Source organism: Leguminivora glycinivorella, chromosome 5 (genome assembly GCF_023078275.1).
Source record: "Leguminivora glycinivorella isolate SPB_JAAS2020 chromosome 5, LegGlyc_1.1, whole genome shotgun sequence".
NCBI classification, from domain to species: Eukaryota; Metazoa; Arthropoda; class Insecta; order Lepidoptera; family Tortricidae; genus Leguminivora; species Leguminivora glycinivorella.
The window spans coordinates 16,028,649-16,047,449 of record NC_062975.1 but is presented as its reverse complement, the minus strand read 5'-3'; the positions used below and the strand labels follow the sequence as shown (position 1 = coordinate 16,047,449).

General features: G+C 38.7%; 1 protein-coding gene across 1 annotated transcript; it reads right to left on the bottom strand.

Moving 5' to 3' along the window:
* Positions 1 to 8,485: 8,485 nt before the first annotated feature.
* LOC125226218 (D-2-hydroxyglutarate dehydrogenase, mitochondrial) lies at positions 8,486 to 18,313 on the bottom strand. Its single transcript, XM_048130135.1, has 10 exons — positions 18,090 to 18,313; positions 17,421 to 17,568; positions 16,702 to 16,899; positions 14,551 to 14,744; positions 13,475 to 13,643; positions 12,326 to 12,455; positions 11,335 to 11,491; positions 10,130 to 10,295; positions 9,431 to 9,531; positions 8,486 to 8,806 (listed from the first exon to the last, which is right to left on the bottom strand). Exons 1-10 carry the CDS (start codon positions 18,186 to 18,188, stop codon positions 8,651 to 8,653), a joined length of 1,518 nt encoding a protein of 505 aa, XP_047986092.1. The 5' UTR covers positions 18,189 to 18,313; the 3' UTR covers positions 8,486 to 8,650.
* Between the last annotated feature and the right edge of the window lie 488 nt (positions 18,314 to 18,801).

The following is an 18,801-nucleotide window of genomic DNA, read 5'->3' as shown; positions in this document are numbered from 1 at the left end:
AAAGTTATTTTACCTCGTGTGTATTGCAACACTCTCTGCGCTCAGGATTCTATTTTTGAACTACTCGCTTCGCTCAGGATTCTATTTTCGAACCACTCGCTTCGCTCGTGGTTCAACCATAGAATCCATTCGCTAGCTCGTAGTTCAACACTAGAATCCATACGCTAGTTCGTGTTGCAATTCCACACTCGGTTAAAATACAACTTTGCTCCCTTGTATAACAAATAACTATTATTAATTTATAGGTACTCTAAGTATTTTGATTATAAGAATGAGGCTAAGGTACCTATTTTTATTAAGTATTTTTCTTTCCCCGTACTTTTATTTGTCATTTACAGGGCGTGCACACATCTTTAAAACCCCACCTTCAAACTGCCAAAATGTCGAAATTGAGTAAACTGTGTGTTTATTTCAAAAAAGTTATTTTACTTCGTCGGTAGGTCGTAAGAAAGTACCTATTGCATGCATCACCGTCTCTGTTCAGGCAAACGCCATGAGCACTCCATGGCTTCAATAGACCAGTTCCCGCACAATTTCGAAGATGCTATTCTGGTGGTTTACGAGACGCCCAACAAAGCCGTATGGTTCCGCCTGCCCATTGATTTTGCTCTGGCAGATAACACGGGTCTATTCTCGCATGGTTGAGGGGGAATTAAAATTGTTATGCAAACCAATATTTTTCTGCACTTATCTTTCTGTGTCTTCTTTTTTTGTGTCTTACTGATTTTTATACAATACGTACCAAAATTATAAATACGAAAAATGTAGGTCTGGACTGTAGGTCAGGACTTTGAGAGGCGCAGATTGTGATAGTGACCATTTTATGGTAGCTGTGAAAATTAAAGTTAAAATTAAAAGCAACAAAACGAATACACAAAAACGCAATTTTGAATTTAACATAGAAAAGTTAAGAGATAATGAAATTAAAAGCAAATTCCAAATAGAACTCAACAACCGCTTTGCTGGGCTAACGTTAGAGGAAGATATTAACAAAACATGGGAAGATATAAAAACTGCAGTGTCTGACGTGGCGCGCAAGGTGATAGGTGGCAGAAAAAGAAAGCGAAAGAATAAATGGTGGAACGAGGATTGCGAAAAGATCATAGAGGAAAGAAGGAAATACAAGGTCCTGGCCGATCAAGATAGACGATGGGAGACAACGCATAAACATCTACAGTTGGAAGCCAGAAGAGTCATAAAACGAGCTAAAAGAGAACACCTAAATAGCGTGGTAAGAGGGATGGAAACGCTATTAAGAGAAAATCAATCCCGAATGTTTTATAAAGAGCTCAGTAACTTCAAGAAAGGCTATCAACCTGCCGCGCAATTTCTAGAAGACGACAGCGGAAATCTCGTTACCGGTAACGCCCAGATAAAGAGTATGTGGAAGGAGTATTTCACACATCTGCTCAACTGCCCCCCACTAGATACACCAGCCCCCTCCCATAACAACAGCATTGATGAATGTGAGGTACCCCAGCCAACTTTTGATGAGGTTTATCAAGCAATAATGCGGCTTAAAAACAATAAAGCGCCTGGCATTGATGGGATATCCTCAGAAATTTGGAAGAATTGTGGTGGCACAGTCCACTCTAAGATATACGAGCTATTGCTGAAAATATGGGAACTAGAACAACAACCACAGGAGTGGAATATTGGTGTCATCTGTCCAGTCCATAAAAAAGGCTCGAAAAAGAAGTGCTCAAACTATAGAGGGGTCGCATTACTCACTACAGCGTACAAAGTCTGGTCCAACCTCCCATACAACCATTTCAGTCGCAAAATCTTTAAATCAGTAACTAACTGTCAAATGTGACATAACGCGTGGTAACGTCGTGCAAACAATGCGACCGTATTGATACAATAAGAAAATGTAGTCGTCGTGTGCACTCGTTACGGTAACAAAATGTGTACGAATTTGTGGCTGTCAATGTCACTGTCAGAATGACTTTTAACGACACTTTATTAGTCGACGTTTGCACACATAACGGTAACAGCATGTGGACGAATTTGTGGCTGTCATTGTCACTGTCAGAACGGTTTCTGACAGTGACATTGACAGAATTTGTACACACATGTGTAGGTCTGATTACCGAACTGCTCCTAAACCACTGTATCCGCAAATGACAATCTGAAATACGAAGGTTTCTCAAACTGTCTTGTGAAGTTGTGGACTGGTTGCTTTGAATCATTTAAATATGAGCGAATTAAATAATAATAAACGACGACGACCATTTAAGCACTCTTCGACATTTTATAGAAATGTGGGAAAGTTAAGAAAAGTGCAGAATGATAATACAAATAGATAAGCACTTTATAGTTACTTAATGTATTAAATATATAATTTTTTATTCTTATTGATAAAAATGAAGTGTAGTGTTGCTTTACACAATAAAAGTAGGAATCAAATGAAATAGAGTATTTACTGTGATATTAATAGAATTTCTGTTGCGCAATGATAGTTTTTTTCAGTACAGATGCTGCTTTTTTTAACGCAGTAGTGCGAGCAAATCAAGCAATGATTCATTTCTTGTCTGGTCGAAACTCTTAGCTTAGATTTAGGTACTGAAAATCGTCGTACGATACACGTGCGAAAAGGACATTCACAACTCGTGTCGATTTAAAACACTCCCTTCGTTTGTGTATTAATTTATCGCTACTCGTATCGATTTTCCTCTTTTCCGCACTCGTATCTACAAGTATTTTGTTTGGGTTACAAAAAAAACACATTATTTACTCTACTACGTTTTATTTATGTCTCTTTAACATTACAAATTTGTAGACACTTATCTATACAAAAATCTTGACAAAAGAAGTACAGATCGCTGAAATGAATGTTGATAGTAATATTAATGAAGACTACTTCAACAAGTGTCAATTGTGAAATGCCGCAAAATACTAGTTGCTCTATAGAAGACCATAATAATATGATCCCCGATCCTTTACAACCCAGCAGCTCGGTACGCACGTTACAATTTTTTTTAAATCTTCTTTAGTGAGGGCAACTGAGTACGACGGCATATTTAATTGTTTATAAAGTTTGAGGATACCTGGAAAAAATTAATACAAGAAGCCATTTTGAAAATATAATAAATATTCACTACTTTCGGTCACGCGTGTACGCTGCGACCATTTTGCGACCGTTTGGTGACCGTTTGGCGACTGTTTTTTGCATGGAATATTACCGTCTTAATCCATATTTTAACAACTTTATTGGTTTTCTAGGCATTATTTTTATTATTTCAGTATAGTATATACACCGGAGCACTAAAACTTCACCAATCAATATACATAACACGCAAACACCGAGTAGTCAATAATATTATTACTGGTTAAACTGAGGTAAATTGATGGCGCGTTGATAAATTTAGACTTATTTTATGAAATCAATCGAGCAATTTAATTGGCCATGGTAATTAGCCCACATTATATTACAAATGCAAACAATATTTATCTTTAACAAATTCTTACGCCATTACATTTTAATGTCAAATGATTTTATTTCTTTTTTACTTTGACGTCTCTGACAGTCGCCATTTGAAAAGAATGAAATGAACGAATGATTTTGGGAAAGTAGTCGCCAAACGGTAACAATGTGTGCACGCGTAGTGCACACTTCTGTCACTTCTGTGACCATTTGTGCCTGTTACCAATCGTCCCCATTTGGGTCGCCGCGACTAAACGTCGACCGTACTGCGACTAAGCATTGAGACCCGAAGACCTGTGTGTACACAAAATAGGAGGATTTGCGTAGGAACGGCGACCGATTATGGTTATATGGGCTGCTACTTAAGAGGCTAGAACCATATTCTGAAAAAATCCTTGGAGATTACCAATGTGGTTTCCGCAGAAACCGTAGCACGATGGACCAGATTTTCCTGCTTAAGCAAATCATGGAGAAGAAGTGGGAATACGCACAAAGCGTTCACTCGTTGTTTGTGGACTTCACGAAGGCCTATGACAGTATAGACAGGGATGCTCTTTATGCCATTCTCGTCAATTTTAATATCCCAAAAAAACTAGTTGCCATGATAACTACAGCAACAAAAGAGAGTAGGATGCGTGTCAGGGTAGGTGGGGAGCTGACAGAAGAATTTAAAGTGATGACCGGTCTAAAGCAAGGAGATGCCTTATCACCTGTGCTCTTCGACTTGGCCCTTGAACATGTTGTCCGAAAAGTGTTAGCGCTGGACATAGGGCTGGAGTTGAGCGGCAGGCACAAAGTGATAGGGTACGCGGACGACCTTGCTTTATTAGGGAAAAGTCGAGGGGAAGTAGAGCTGGCAGCTAGTGTCCTCGAACGAGAGGCCTCTCGGATAGGTCTCAGGATTAACCAGTCCAAAACTGAATACCTTCACATGAAGCGCTACAAAAATACGCGAGTCAAGCGCGCAAGTCTTCATGTTGGGGGTACCGTCTACCATGGAACTGACAAATTCCGGTATCTTGGATGCACCATCACTGACACAAACACCAGGGAGGAGGAAATTATAACTCGCATCCAGAGTGCGCTGCGGTGCAGTGCAGCCCTCCATAAAGTGTTGGTGTCCAGGCTTCTCAGTAGAAATACTAAGCTGGGAATATATAACACCGTAATTCGACCAATCCTAATGTATGGCTGTGAGGCCTGGACACTAACACAAAAAGAGGAAAGCCGGCTCCTTGTAGCGGAAAGGAAGATATACCGGAAAATCCTGGGACCTGTCAAGAGAGATGACGGCACGTGGAGGATAAGGAGGAATACCGAAATAGAGGAGTTGGTGGGCGAAGCGAACATCATCGGCGTAACCAAATGCCACAGACTTCGCTGGTTCGGCCACCTACTAAGAATGGGAGAGGATCGGGCTGCCAAGAGGGCGTATCTGGGAAGACCAACTGGTGGCCGCCCGGCGGGTCGGCCCAGATACCGCTGGGGAGACAGCGTGATGGCGGATCTGTGTCAGCTACAAGCCGATAATTGGCAGGAAGCTGCGCAGGATCGGGATAAGTGGCGTGCTCTCGTTTTGGAGGCCAAGATCCTCTTTGGATCACAGTGCCATACTAGTTAGTTAAAAATGTAGGTCTGTCTTTCGCTTCTTCACGCTTAATCGGCTGAAATGATTTAGTTTGGATTTGGTACAGAAATTGAGCAGGGGAAGATGTCTGTATGTCCGTGTTCTATTATTTATTTATTTATTTAAACTTTATTGCACAAATTTACAAAAAAAAAAGAGTACAAATGGCGAACTTAACGCCTTGAGGCATTCTCTACCAGTTAACCATCGGGCGAAACAGAAGTTTTATCTCTTCACATTTGAACCATTGATCCGATTTTGTTTGAATTTGGTACAGATTTGGGGTGATTCAGAAGTACTTATGCTCTAAAAAAAGTTAATGTGCCAAATCCAAAATCTTATAGAACACTTAAACACGCGAGACGAAAAAACTAACCTTTAACATTTGCCTTGCCAACCTAATTATATTGCCTCTCTAGATTTTTGGTTTATGATGATGATAAACAAAATTGGATATGAACAGCATTATCAACTCCAGAATGTAGGCCCAGTTCGACACACAAAGGAGCTGTTGACTACAGCATAGACAATGGCCGACGCCGCGTTAATTTGAACTAAATCACGACTCGATAGACACCGGACTTCGGGTTCACTTCCGGTTTGGGTATGTGGCCAACGAGGACATGGCCTAATTGGCTGTCATCACGCTAGCAGTATTTAATAATATTGTCTTCGGTTACCGCGATAGTTACTCATGAAATAAAATTATGGAAACGGATTAAATCGCGTATAATGAATTTACAATTCATCCCGACGTTTCGAACACTTTACAGCATTCGTGGTCAACGGGTGATAAATAAACGGGTGGTAGTAATAATTATACCTACTTCGTCTGCGGTTATAATAATATAGTTACAGTTTGAGAGAAGATGAACTCAAGGATGTCGAACTTAAAGATGCCCTTCTGTTCCGCAGGAAAACAAGAAGATTTGAGGAGAGAAGTGTGGGAGGGCAGCCGGGACAGTAACCTGCAGCTCCAACTCCAGGGAATTGGGCTGAATGAACGCATCAATGATCGACAGCCCGCCTGTATCCGCCCAGGCGTCCCTACACTACATGTACTTCGTCTGCGTAAAGTATTTTTTTTTCCCTCACTAGCTTGGAGACACGTGTTTTGTCCTTTAATACCAGCGGGTAAAAACGCATTTTATCCACTAGTGGGTAAAGTAATTTGACCTTGAATAAAGTCAAATGGACTGCTTTAAAGTTGATAAAAGTAGGTGAATCTAGTAATAAAGATGATTTACCACCTGTGGAACTACTGGAAGCAGTGATAAACGCATTTTTTGTGTTGTAGTTTCCTCGCTATAGTGAGGGGAAAGTTTTGTGTTACAGTGCAAATGTATTTTACTTCTCGTGTGTTAAAAAACTCGCAAGTTCAGGCTCGTACTCGCTTCGCTCGTGGATAGAATCCTTTACTTGCTCGTTTTTCAATTCCGCACTCGGCGTTAAAATACAACTTTGCCCCCTTGTATAACAAATAACTATTTCAACACACTTGCTCGTCTTGGATATTATTGATCCGATTTTACGCTCCAGATACCAGATATTAAACGCGTGATTTTGTTCATTATAATTATATTTTCCAATGTTTCCATCGAAATTGAGTGAAAAATACTTGGCACAAAACGAAACGACACTACGATGTTGCCACGTAATAAATAAATAAATAAAAATAAATATTATAGGACATTCTTACACAGATTGACTGAGGCCCACGGTAAGCTCAAGAAGGCTTTTGCTGTGGATACTCAGACAACGATATATATAATATATAAATACTTATATACATAGAAAACATCCATGACTCAGGAACAAATATCTGTGCTTCATCACACTAATAAATGCCCTTACCGGGATTCGAACCCGGGACCGCGGCGCAGCAGGCAGGGTCACTACCGACTGCGCCAGACCGGTCGTCAAATAATAATGTCTACTCATTTTAGCCAAGCTGTAAGTATTTCGGTATTTGGTAATCGTAGATCGATAAAATATCCCAAATGGTTTAAACACAAGGGCTGTCGTTAGAATGCTCTCATTTGAATAGGGTCAATAGGGATGCAAATCAGGCCCATTCGACGTGTCAGTGTCGCTACCCGCCTCCCGTATTGTCAGTGGCTACAGAACACTGGCGATTTCAAGTCCTCTTAGCCCACTAGTCTTTAAATTGATTACAGCAACAGCGGAGGTCTACGTTTTAACTCGATTTGCTTTTTATTTGTCCGGACGTTCTCCTCTACAGGTGGCAATTCCTATAAAATGTTATACATAACCAGATTCTATGATGAACCCATGCTTTGTCGATTCAGTTTTTAGCAATTTTGTAAAATCGTAAATTGACATAAAGGTCAATCACATTCTACAAGGGACTATTGAAATAAACATATATCTTCCAGTTCCACAAACGGTCTTCTTAATGAAATATGATGTCAGAAGTGGGATATCGCAGAGTTCTGTAAGTATATGTATTTAAAAAATAAATTCAAACTTATTCGAAAGAACCATAGAGTCTAGTTATACTCTCACTCAATATTCTGTATAATTTTACATGTGAAATGGTGCAATAAAGAATATTTAGGTATTAGGCACTTACTTACTTACAAATATTGCCAGTAAGCCAAAATCCATCAACTATAAAGGGCTGAAGTGCCAATAGCATATAAGGTGCTTAAGACTATCGTGACTTGACTGTGATAATGACTTTAAGAAGAAAACACACTTATTCCGTTGCAGCTACTTTTAACTGATAGTTTGCCTGCAATCGCCAAGCAATCGGAGCAGTCTAGGCCTGACCGACAACGAGCCTATGTGGAGGCGTGGCGAATTCTGTGTACCAGAATAGGGAATCTTTTCATTTTAATAGCTAGTCACCTACCTACGTGATGAGTTTATAAGGCAATGTACTCGCACCGTGCTATGTAGACGCGGCTACATGACGAGTGTTTGCTGGTCTTTCAGTTTCACATTGTATAATTGTATATACCGCCAGTAATATTTAGACCGTATGTTGTACCAATTTATTTACCTACATATATTTATTATTTATATGTACCCTTACTTTAATGGCCTCGGACACGAGGCACATGCCAGTTGTCTCGATCCTGTACAATCTATCAACTCAACAGTTAAGGGCATTTTAAATATAAGTATGGTTTGTAAATTTTATTTTTGTACGTTCTTTGTGAAAATGATTTGATTTTAACTATAAAATTCCCGTGAGATTCAGACATATTTAAAAAAATGTTTTGCTCCATTTCCGAGGAGCTTTTTCAAGAGTAGCGACCGCGCCTCTAGACGTCGAGAGCGCTCTTGAAAAAGCTTCTCGGAAATGGAGCGAAACATGTCGAGCGTTATATCGACTCAATACGTGAGTAACCCGCTTAATTTTTTTTTAAATAAGTTTATTTGATGTTTAATAAAAAACACATTAAATTATTACAAAAATATATTCATATTAATATGTAATCCTTATAAAACAATGTAACAAGTATAACAATAATTTTGATGAGCATTTTACAAAAATATGAGAGTTGCGTAGAAAGTTATATATTTTCTACAATTTTATTTGGCACTATAATTATTACATCATTCTCAGTTTAAGGGTCCGGCAAGACTTTGTACGGGTTAAGGATGCCATTGGGGTCCATGAGGCGTTTGAGGTCCTTCATGAGGTCCAAAGCGGCTGCGTCCTTGCTGTAGTGCACGAACTGGGGCTTACGGAACCCGACGCCGTGCTCCGCGCTTATGGAACCCTGAAATCATTGTGAAGCTTCGGTGAAACAAACTTTATACTGTGGGTTCGTGAATTCAAATCTCATCTATTTATTAATACCTACTTTCGCAACCAAGAACCCGACTGGTGGGCACTAGTAAACTTTGCTCGGGTGCCGGAGAACCCGCAGGGCGGATTCTCGCCATATAAGAGGGCGTTTATAAATTACGACCGGTTTCTGACGTACCTAGTGCCGCCATTTTTGCCTGGTACTGAATGTGCTAAAACAATTCCTCTCAAGTGATGAGAAAATCAGTAGGTATTTGTCACATGGTAGCAATATTATGTCAACAATGTTAAAATAATTCAATACTCGTCGCCAAATATAATTCTGCTCCTTTGTTATAGTCTTCTTCAGAACTATAATTTGTATTTTTGGCACTTAAAAAAACGTAAACAATTTGTAAATTTTCCGCTATCTAGTACATTTTGTTGGTTAACCAATCAAATAAAAAAGCAAGTGGATCTGTCACTGAGCGACCTGTATTTAACCTTCTTAATTGGTCGTGTAATGTTTTCATTTACCCTTGCATAAGCCTTTTGAGGGTAGATTTTACTTACATTGATTTAAATACCTAAAGACACAGACAGGTAAAAGTCTAACCTTCAGTTTAGAAACCTCCTCAAAGATGTAGGGTTCCAGTAAAGCCGTGGCCTGCTTGCTATACTCTGGCACCGTCACGTTAATATGTATGTTGCCGTCACCTAAAAACATTTAATTATAATTATAAAAGTGTTGCAGACTATACAACTACAGTATATCATCATTATCATCATGTATTGAAGCATTCCATGAAATAGTTTTCCATCGTCCCATGCAAACGAGAATTTCCCAAAAATTGGCTGGTATAAGGGAATATTTGCCTAAGGTATTGTGCAGATTTAGGTATAGTGAGTGCCGAAATTGAATGGAGAAATTACGAATGAATTCATTGGTAAATTCGCCATGAATTTTTGCAGCTCACTGTACCGTTTTATAAAATGTCAACTCGCATCATTTCAAAATAAACTGGATACAGGCGGTGTAGTCCATGGGAGTCGGACGTCAGTCAACCAATTGGAACCCTAGGCCACTCTACAACCATGTCAAAATGACAAGCAGTAAGAGATTTCTTACAATCTGATTTATAACGTCACTATGACATAGTTCTAGCGGCCACTGGGGTTCCAATTGGTTGTCTATACCCAATTGGCACTCCCCCGTCAAAAAAAGGACAAGCAACAACATCACCATATTTAATTAATTAGCATGGCAATTTATTGGCCTGAGCACAAACGATAGCGAAGTTATGTGCATACGCACCGATGTGACCATATCCGTAGACCTTGTCCGTGACTTCCTTCAGCCGCTCGCGCAGTTTGGGCACCAGATCGTAGTAGTTAGCGACAGGGATGGACACGTCGTATTTATACACGTAGCCTTCTTTGAGACCTGCGGCGGCGATGTTTTCTCGAAGGTTCCAGATTGTCTATGGAACAAGTGAAAACAAATGAGAAATAGAACATATGAGGAGTGTCTTTTCAAAAGGACTTATATCTATAAGTCAACAGAGGTTTTTTATCTATGTCTTCCTAGAGAAATAAACCTTGTTGACTTATAGAAATAAGTCCCTTTGAAAAGACACTCCTCATATACCCATACAGCGTTTGTATTCCATACGGGCGAATATTTTAATAACGATTAGTATCGGACCTAAGGAGCCTACATTGTTTTATAGATGAGATCTTTTTTCATACATAATTCGGAACGCAATGTATTACGTCCAGTCATCCACATCAATTAGCGTAGGTACCTACCTACCATTTGACATTAAGTTGGACACGCTATATTGCCGCTTGGTCATATTAATTGGTTATATAACACTTTTTAACAATTCGTGTGATCAACTGATCAGATACTATAACTGGATACGTTATTCGCCCGTATGGACTCCACACGCTATATATCACAAACACGTGGCAATACTGGCAATCATATTTAAAATATTTACGACTTAATGGCAAGGAAAGCCAAGTAAGACTAACACTTATACTAAGGAACATATTGTAGAACTATAATAGTGTTCTAAAAGTTTTGTATCAACACTCCTAATTTGATTTACCCAGAAATAGGCAAAAAAATCAGTGTCAAGTGTCAATATCACTGGGTTAGATCTCTGCAGATGCCAAAGGGATAAACTGCTCAGAAATAGGCGCCCCCTGCTCAACTCAGGGAGTCAAAAGGTGTTTATTTTAAAGTTTCACTATACACACATATGCCTAGGAATTTCCCGATCTGCCGGATTTTACCATCAGCTGCCGACATCATTCCTTATCTGATTTATCTCATACTGCGATGCCCACATCGCGCATACTCTGGTAGCCCGGATGATCTAGCTACTGGACTTGACGCCCAATGCTGTACAGTGTTACAGTGGTTGCAAAACATGGATGTTGCCTTGTATATTTTTCCTATTTATATATGTATATCGCCATTCGCCATACGATTAAATAATAAATCTGATTTACCTGCATCTTGGCAGGTTCCGAAGTGACAGTGCCATCCAAGATGAGGCCACTACTCATCTCTCGGTCAAGGAATCTGTTAAGCTTCTCAGCGTCATGAGTTTCATCGCTACCGTGCGTCTCCACCAGAACGTAGAACGGGAAGTCAGATATCGGGTTACTAGCAAAAAATAAAGGATATTATAAAATATATGACTTTAAATACAAGTATATTTGTAAATTGACACGTCACAGAAAAGGAAAGTTTTTTGCATCCGACCACCATCTCTGTCCCCGCCTGTCCTTAAAACAATAGTTATTTGTTATACAAGGGAGCAAAGTTGTATTTTAACACCGAGTGTGGAATTGTAAAACGAGCAAGTGAAAGGATTCTATAGTTGAATAGAGTTCGATAATAGAATCCTGAACTTGCGAGTTTTTTAACACACGAGAAGTAAAATACATTTGCATCCGAGTGTAACACAAAACTTTTCCCCTCACTATAGCGAGGAAACTACAACGCAAAAAATGCGTTTATCACTGCTTCCAGTAGTTCCACAGGTGGTAAATCATCTTTATTACTAGATTCACCTACTTTTATCAATTTTAAAGCAGTTAATTTGACTTGGTTCAAGGTCAAATTACTTTACCCACTAGTGGATAAAATGCGTTTTTACCCGCTGGTATTAAAGGACAAAACACGTGTTTCCGAGCTAGTGAGGAGAAAAATATTTTATACCATGCACGAAGTACTTAAAGCACCAGATAAATAATGTATAAGAATATGCCCATCAACATTGCTTTTGAATCGTACTGCAATACCATTTGACCTAGACGTATATTAAAAAAAACTATGTTTTGTAAATGTTGTACATAAAAAAACAGTAGATACCTAGATACATATAGGTGTATTAAAATAACAAATATGATAATGATAAGCATGTTAGATACTTAAACTCTTATCTCTCTCTCAATTACTTGTCCGAATCTTATCATAGAAGTTGGGCTCACTCACGGCAAGTTGAGGTTCTTGCTCGTGCGTTGGATGGAGAAGTTATCTGCCATTTCGAAGGCTGAGAGGATCTCTCCAAGAGACGCCTTAGCGCTGCGGAACAGACTTAACACGCTGTCAAAGTCCTTTACACCTGGAACATAAACAACATTCGGCTTATTTAAGAAGGCCCGATTGGCCGCTCGAAGCGTTCGGTTCGGTGGGTTCACCCCACAGCGGGGCCTACTGTCATCCTACTTCTATGATCCACTTATGATGCGTCGACTCAGGACACTTGTATGACCGTGCACTCAGGCCTTACACTTATTGTCCCAGAGCTGTAAGAACCTCTTTTTGACACATGACAGCGTCCACAATACGTAAACTCGCGCAACCTAATGACATTTTAAATAAAATCCTGTAATAACATTTTAAAAAATCAAGTACTTAAAAACAATATTTCGCTTACTTTAAACATAATCTAACACATGTTACATTTTTGCGGATCTTCGTTAGTGAGTATTTTACGATACTAATTTATCTTGCAGGATTTACTTATTATGTCATTTATCATTCATTTTTATTTTTAAACTAGTGCTGTGGCACAGTCTGTCATTTCGATTCAAATGACATTTCAGTAAGTTGATAGAAATCGTATATTTGTTTAAGCGCCTCCTTGCACATAGGGCCTAATCGATTCAACCAATTCGAAATTAATCGTTAGATTTGGCAAACGATTCGTCTTAGCCACATCGCAACATACTTCAAAACAAATGTGTCAAAAATGTGAACTTACAGATCCGGGACAATACTTACAGTTTATAACCCCGTTTACCTCCGAAGTTGGTTAACCCTGAACATGCAAGTCACATGTATAAGTATATAAAAATGTGACCAAGTCGACCGGGATAAGTACTTACTATTACTACCAGAATTAACACCATTCGAGTTATTTTTAACCAATGCGAAATACAATAGTTCCCTTCATCTACTGATCACAACAAAACTGGCTGCCTAAATTATTTGAGGAGATAGCAATTAAAAAGGCATTTTTGACCCTTAAGAGTCTGTACTTTGAATAAGTGAAGAGTAAAAGTGTAGGTACTAGGTACTACTGTAGGCCTGTAGCTATAGTCCAATTGAGGCAAGTATTCTTAATAAAAGTATATTTACCAAAGAAACCGAGTGTTTGAGCTTTAGGTAGCACAGGACAATGCACGGCGACCTTTGTGACCAATCCTAATGTTCCTTCTGAACCTATAAAGAGATGTTTGAGGTGATAGCCTGTGTTGTCCTTCTTGAGAGTTCGGAGCAAGTCGAGGATAGTACCGTCGGCTTTTACCTAAAATTATATATCAATAACATTACTATAGTTCAATACTGTCATTAGACTCATTAGTATAGTATGTGTTATTATTATAGTGGACTGTTTTTATGGCGACTATGTGCAAACGGTGTACAATTGTACATCCCTGATGCCGTAGCCGAATGGCATTTCTGCGACGCGAAACGAAAACGAAACGCCGCTAAAGGTAGTCTGGTTCTGTAGCGCCAATACACAAGAGCGATAGAGATAGATATCTACGAACGTTTCGTTTCGTGAGCGTTTGTGCCATTCGTATACGGGCCTTGTGCGCCGGGTGGGGGCCAGCCCCAAGCCTATCCTGTGTATGGTAGCGGATAGATTGAACTGCCGGATATGAGACACTGCTGTGAAATGCATGTTTCCAGCAGTGAATATATAATTATAAACGTAAGTCTACTAACAAGTTGTATGAGTCATTAATTACTCAAAATAAACCATTTCATTTCATATAGTACTTAGATTATACAACAAGGCCATAAAGTAGCACATTTGAACGACGACCACTACCGGCTCTCGTGCTACGCTCGGACGATCAAACGGGCTCGAATAATGACGAAACGACAGTTTAATCATCACACACATCAAACACATCTTTAACTCAAATAGATGAAACTAAGATTCAAATAAACTAAATCAATGTACAGTCGCCATATCGAAGCGGCAAGGGCGTTCAAAATTATCTGAACACACCCTAACAGCTTGACAATAGAGTCATATGAAAATATTTGTGAGCAGCTTTAGCGCTCCGATACATATGGCGATGGCGAGTGTACAGGTTATTCCCATATACTTGAGATCACTGCAAATTTTGTTTGAAAAAGGTATTCCGCTCAAAAGCCAGTAAGTGTCCAAGTGAATCAAGTACTATATATTTTCTACTCACCGCTTCAATCCCCATGATTGAGCCATGCAGGTTGCCGTAGCGTAGCAACCTCAGGCCTCCAGCGTTAGTGCTCACATTGCCTCCGATTTGGCACGAACCCTTCGCCCCAAGGTCTAGCGGCATGATCAAGTTGTGTTCTCGGACATAGTTGTCTAAAGTTTCTAGTATGCAACCTGCCTCGCAAACTAGGGCACCTAAAACAAATGAATAATGAGTATATTATGGCAAGGGTACCTAAATAAATAAATAAAACAATGGTACAGTCAACCAATTGGAACCCTAGGCCACTCTACAACCATGTCAAAATGACAAGCAGTAAGAGATTTCAATCTGATTTATAACGTCACTATGACATAGTTCTACAGTGGCCTAGGGTTCCAATTGGTTGACTGTACATACCTAAGTGGCCAAAATGTAACTGACACCTGTTTTCAATATTTTTTTTTAAACTTATGTACTGAATTTACATTAGCTTTTTAACCGACTTCAAAAAAGGAGGAGGTTCTCAATTCGACTGAATGTTTTTTTTTTTTATTATTTTTTTGTATGTATGTTACTCGATATCTCCGAGAATCGTGGACCGATTTTCAAAATTTTTTTTTTGATCGAACCGGTATAACCCCGAGATGGTCCCATTGGCACCAAGTCAGGGTCTGATGATGGAATCCTGGAGAAATCGAGGGAACTCTTCAAATGTTATAGGCACATGTAATGTTTTTAGTCTATTTTTCAAAGGTACACCAGTATTTACGTCTGATGGTAATAATTTTATGTGGCTGAGCTGATGATGGAAGGTCAACTCCTCAATGGTTAGGAGTTTAAGGATAATTCTTTCACTACTGTATATGTATTCGGACTGATACATATAATATCACTAGGAACCACTAAAAATCAACTGAGCTGATGATGGAAGGTCAACTCCTCAATGGTTAGGAGTTAAAGGATAATTCTTTCACTACTGTACATGTATTCGGACTGATACATATAATAACACTAGGAACCACTAAAAATCAACTGAGCTGATGATGGAAGGTCAACTCCTCAATGGTTAGGAGTTTAAGGATAATTCTTTCACTACTGTACATGTATTCGGACTGATACATATAATATCACTAGGAACCACTAAAAATCAACTGAGCTGATGATGGAAGGTCAACTCCTCAATGGTTAGGAGTTAAAGGATAATTCTTTCACTACTGTACATGTATTCGGACTGATACATATAATATCACTAGGAACCACTAAAAATCAACAAATAAATAAACTTTTTAACAAAAAATAAAACCGCCTTCAAAAATAAGCGCGTTACAAAACACGGAGAAACTAAAAAGCCAAAAATAATAAACCTTTCAATTCAGATTTCTTATCGTATTGCAATAAGCTAAACATCCAAATTATAAACAAATCAATTATTTTTGGAGTCGGTACCAGCCTGTGTATGGTTGGGTGGGGCAAACAGGCAATAGCAAGGCGACGAACAGGTCTGGTACCGACTACAAAAATAATTGATTTGTTTATAATTTGGATGTTTAGCTTATTGCAATACGATAAGAAATCTGAATTGAAAGGTTTATTATTTTTGGCTTTTTAGTTTCTCCGTGTTTTGTAACGCGCTTATTTTTTAGTGAGAAAACTAGAAATTGAAATGTACATTAAATGTACATTGGTATTTTTTTTTATATAGATGGGCTTACTCTTGGCCACAGACTAGCCAAAGGCAAAGACGTGGCCTATGATGGAGTGAGCTTGCTTAGAAGATGCCTGTTCACTCTTGATTTTTGAAGGTTGCTGGGTTATATGAGATGTCCAATGTACAATCGACTACAAAGAGATGTATACATTTTTCCACCTTATTACAATGCAATAAGGTGAAAAAGTGTATACATCTCTTTGTAGTCTGCATGGGCCAACGTGCAGAGCGCGTGTAACCTTTTGGGAATTATTATTGTCAATGAGTGTACACTGGTATTTTTTTAAATGTGTTACCTATATACTTAAATATATTCTGTGTTATCCTATTTTACATTAATGTTGTAAAAACCCACCCACAGAAGACAGATAAAAAATGTTTTTAGAACCCCCCCACAGAAGACAGATATTTTTTTTTTAGGAATAAGGGCACTTTGTAATGGGCACTGGGCAGTGACTTACCTGATGTCTCATCCAAGCTCATAATTTTGTTCATCAAACCAAAATGAACAACAATCTCATCAAACACCGGTACTGAGCCACCGACTAGCCCTGTGTTGCCACCCTGGGGGCACACCGCCAGTCTCCGATCATTGCAGTAAGCCAATATCTGAGATACTTGCTGTGTTGACTTTGGCTTTAAAACTACCTTGGATTGACCTGAAAACATTATACATTAATAAACTTAGGAGCAGTAGGTTTGTAAGTTACACTTATTACCAGTGGTGTATTTTTATGATTAGCATCTCAGGCTATCCCACCAGATTAAGTGACAATACAGTATTTAATTTAAGAAAGAACCTACTTTATTGCCTCAGCAGGTAATTCACTCTAAAAGTATAGAAATAATACACTAGTGTGTATTTACCCTACACAAAAATAAAATGTTATAATGTAATAGTGTGTAAATACACACTAGTTATTTCTATACTTTTGAGTGAATTTTATACAATGTCAAGTTTGAATTGCAAATACTATAAATATTATGACTGTTATCTGTAAGAAGTGTGTAGAATAAAATCTTGTGTTAAGTGGCTCATTAAAAGGTTTATCACAAGGCAGTTTGCTACAGAAGACAACATTACACAACTCAAGTTGAATAGATCCAATGCCAACGTAAACATGCTAAAGGTATCTAGAAGGATTAAAATGATAGTTTAAAGAAACATTAGATTAGTTACCTCTACAGTTCTTAATCCAGTCAATATTGAATGGCAGTATGTCACTCTCATCTGTAAGTACCTGTTCTTCGCTCAAAATAGATTTAAAATAATTAACATCTTCTGACTGCACCACTCCAAATTCTTTCCTTTTGATGTTGTACTTTGTCTGTTAACAAGGAGTAATGTGTTTATTTAAATTTGTTTATAAAACATTTACACATAAGTTGACTGTGTTACAATACTGCATAAATCACTTATGCCACAGTAGGTAATAAGTTATCTTATGTGGTATAATAGGTATGTATTATGCCTATTTAGTAATAACCTAACCACAAAATTAAAATTTTGAAAAACCCCCGACCGCGACCTAGTGGACCGATTTTCATGAAACATGGCTAAGAACACTCCCGACTAACACAGCTTTCAAATAAAAAAAACTAAATCGAAATCGGTTCATCCGTTCGGGAGCTACGATGCCACAGACAGACACACACACAGACAGACAGACAGACAGACAGACAGACAGACACGTCAAACTTATAACACCCCGTCGTTTTTGCGTCGGGGGTTAAAAACAAGTTTCACTGTAAACATTAAGGGGAAAAAAGCAATCTTATAATGAGTACCGTATGGTTCTATTTTGCATGCAAAGACAAAGCTGTCAAATATGTTATTGTACGAACTTACCGCTGATAACTGAGGAAGGGCTTGAGATGCAAAACGAGTTTGAGTTAAATTTGATTTAGTACCGACTGTTCTGACGAGTATTATCACAGATTTCAACATGTTAGCGACTGTCTTGCGACAGTACTAATCTTAAACTAACATTTACATAAATAAAGTTACTTTCAAACAACTTTATCTACGTCTCATTATCACATAAATGACGTGACATTGACATCTGTCAACTGCCTCAACGGAGTCATGGGTGTAGAAATGAGCCGCGTCGAGTCGAGTCTTTCATACTATGAACGATGAATCCGATTGTTATATTGTTAATGATCAGCAGAGGGCGGAATTGCTCATGGCAAAAATCAAACGTCAATCGAGTTGGAACGTTAAATTTTATCGACTATCGATTGAACTGAAATTATCAGTATATTGAGTTTTTTGACGTGATAACGTCTAATAACTCGTTACTACGGGCAGCATGCACGAAAAAGATGACGTCATTGTCCCGTTTCGCAATATAGTTTTTGCGCCATCTATTGGCGCGCGTTGGAACTAAGCGGCTGATCGATGCGCTCGGTATGGTTATAGCGTGTGGCCTGAGTAAAGCACCACAGCTGGGACAGATGGCGCGCCCGTGTGTTGTTCTCGTTAAGCAAGTTATTGCTGCAAGTTTTGAGACGCAACTATAGGTAAGAGTGAGTGGCAAATATCTGCATCTCTTTCTAGC

Bases quoted from the DNA above. Each gene is read 5' to 3' on its own strand.
- LOC125226218 (XM_048130135.1), bottom strand. From the start codon at position 18,188: ATGTTGAAATCTGTGATAATACTCGTCAGAACAGTCGGTACTAAATCA. The intron at 17,569-18,089 runs GTAAGTTCGTAC...CCTTGTTAACAG, and splicing joins CCCTTCCTCAGTTATCAGCG to ACAAAGTACAACATCAAAAG. The intron at 10,296-11,334 runs GTAAATCAGATT...CTTGTTCCATAG, and splicing joins CGGAACCTGCCAAGATGCAG to ACAATCTGGAACCTTCGAGA.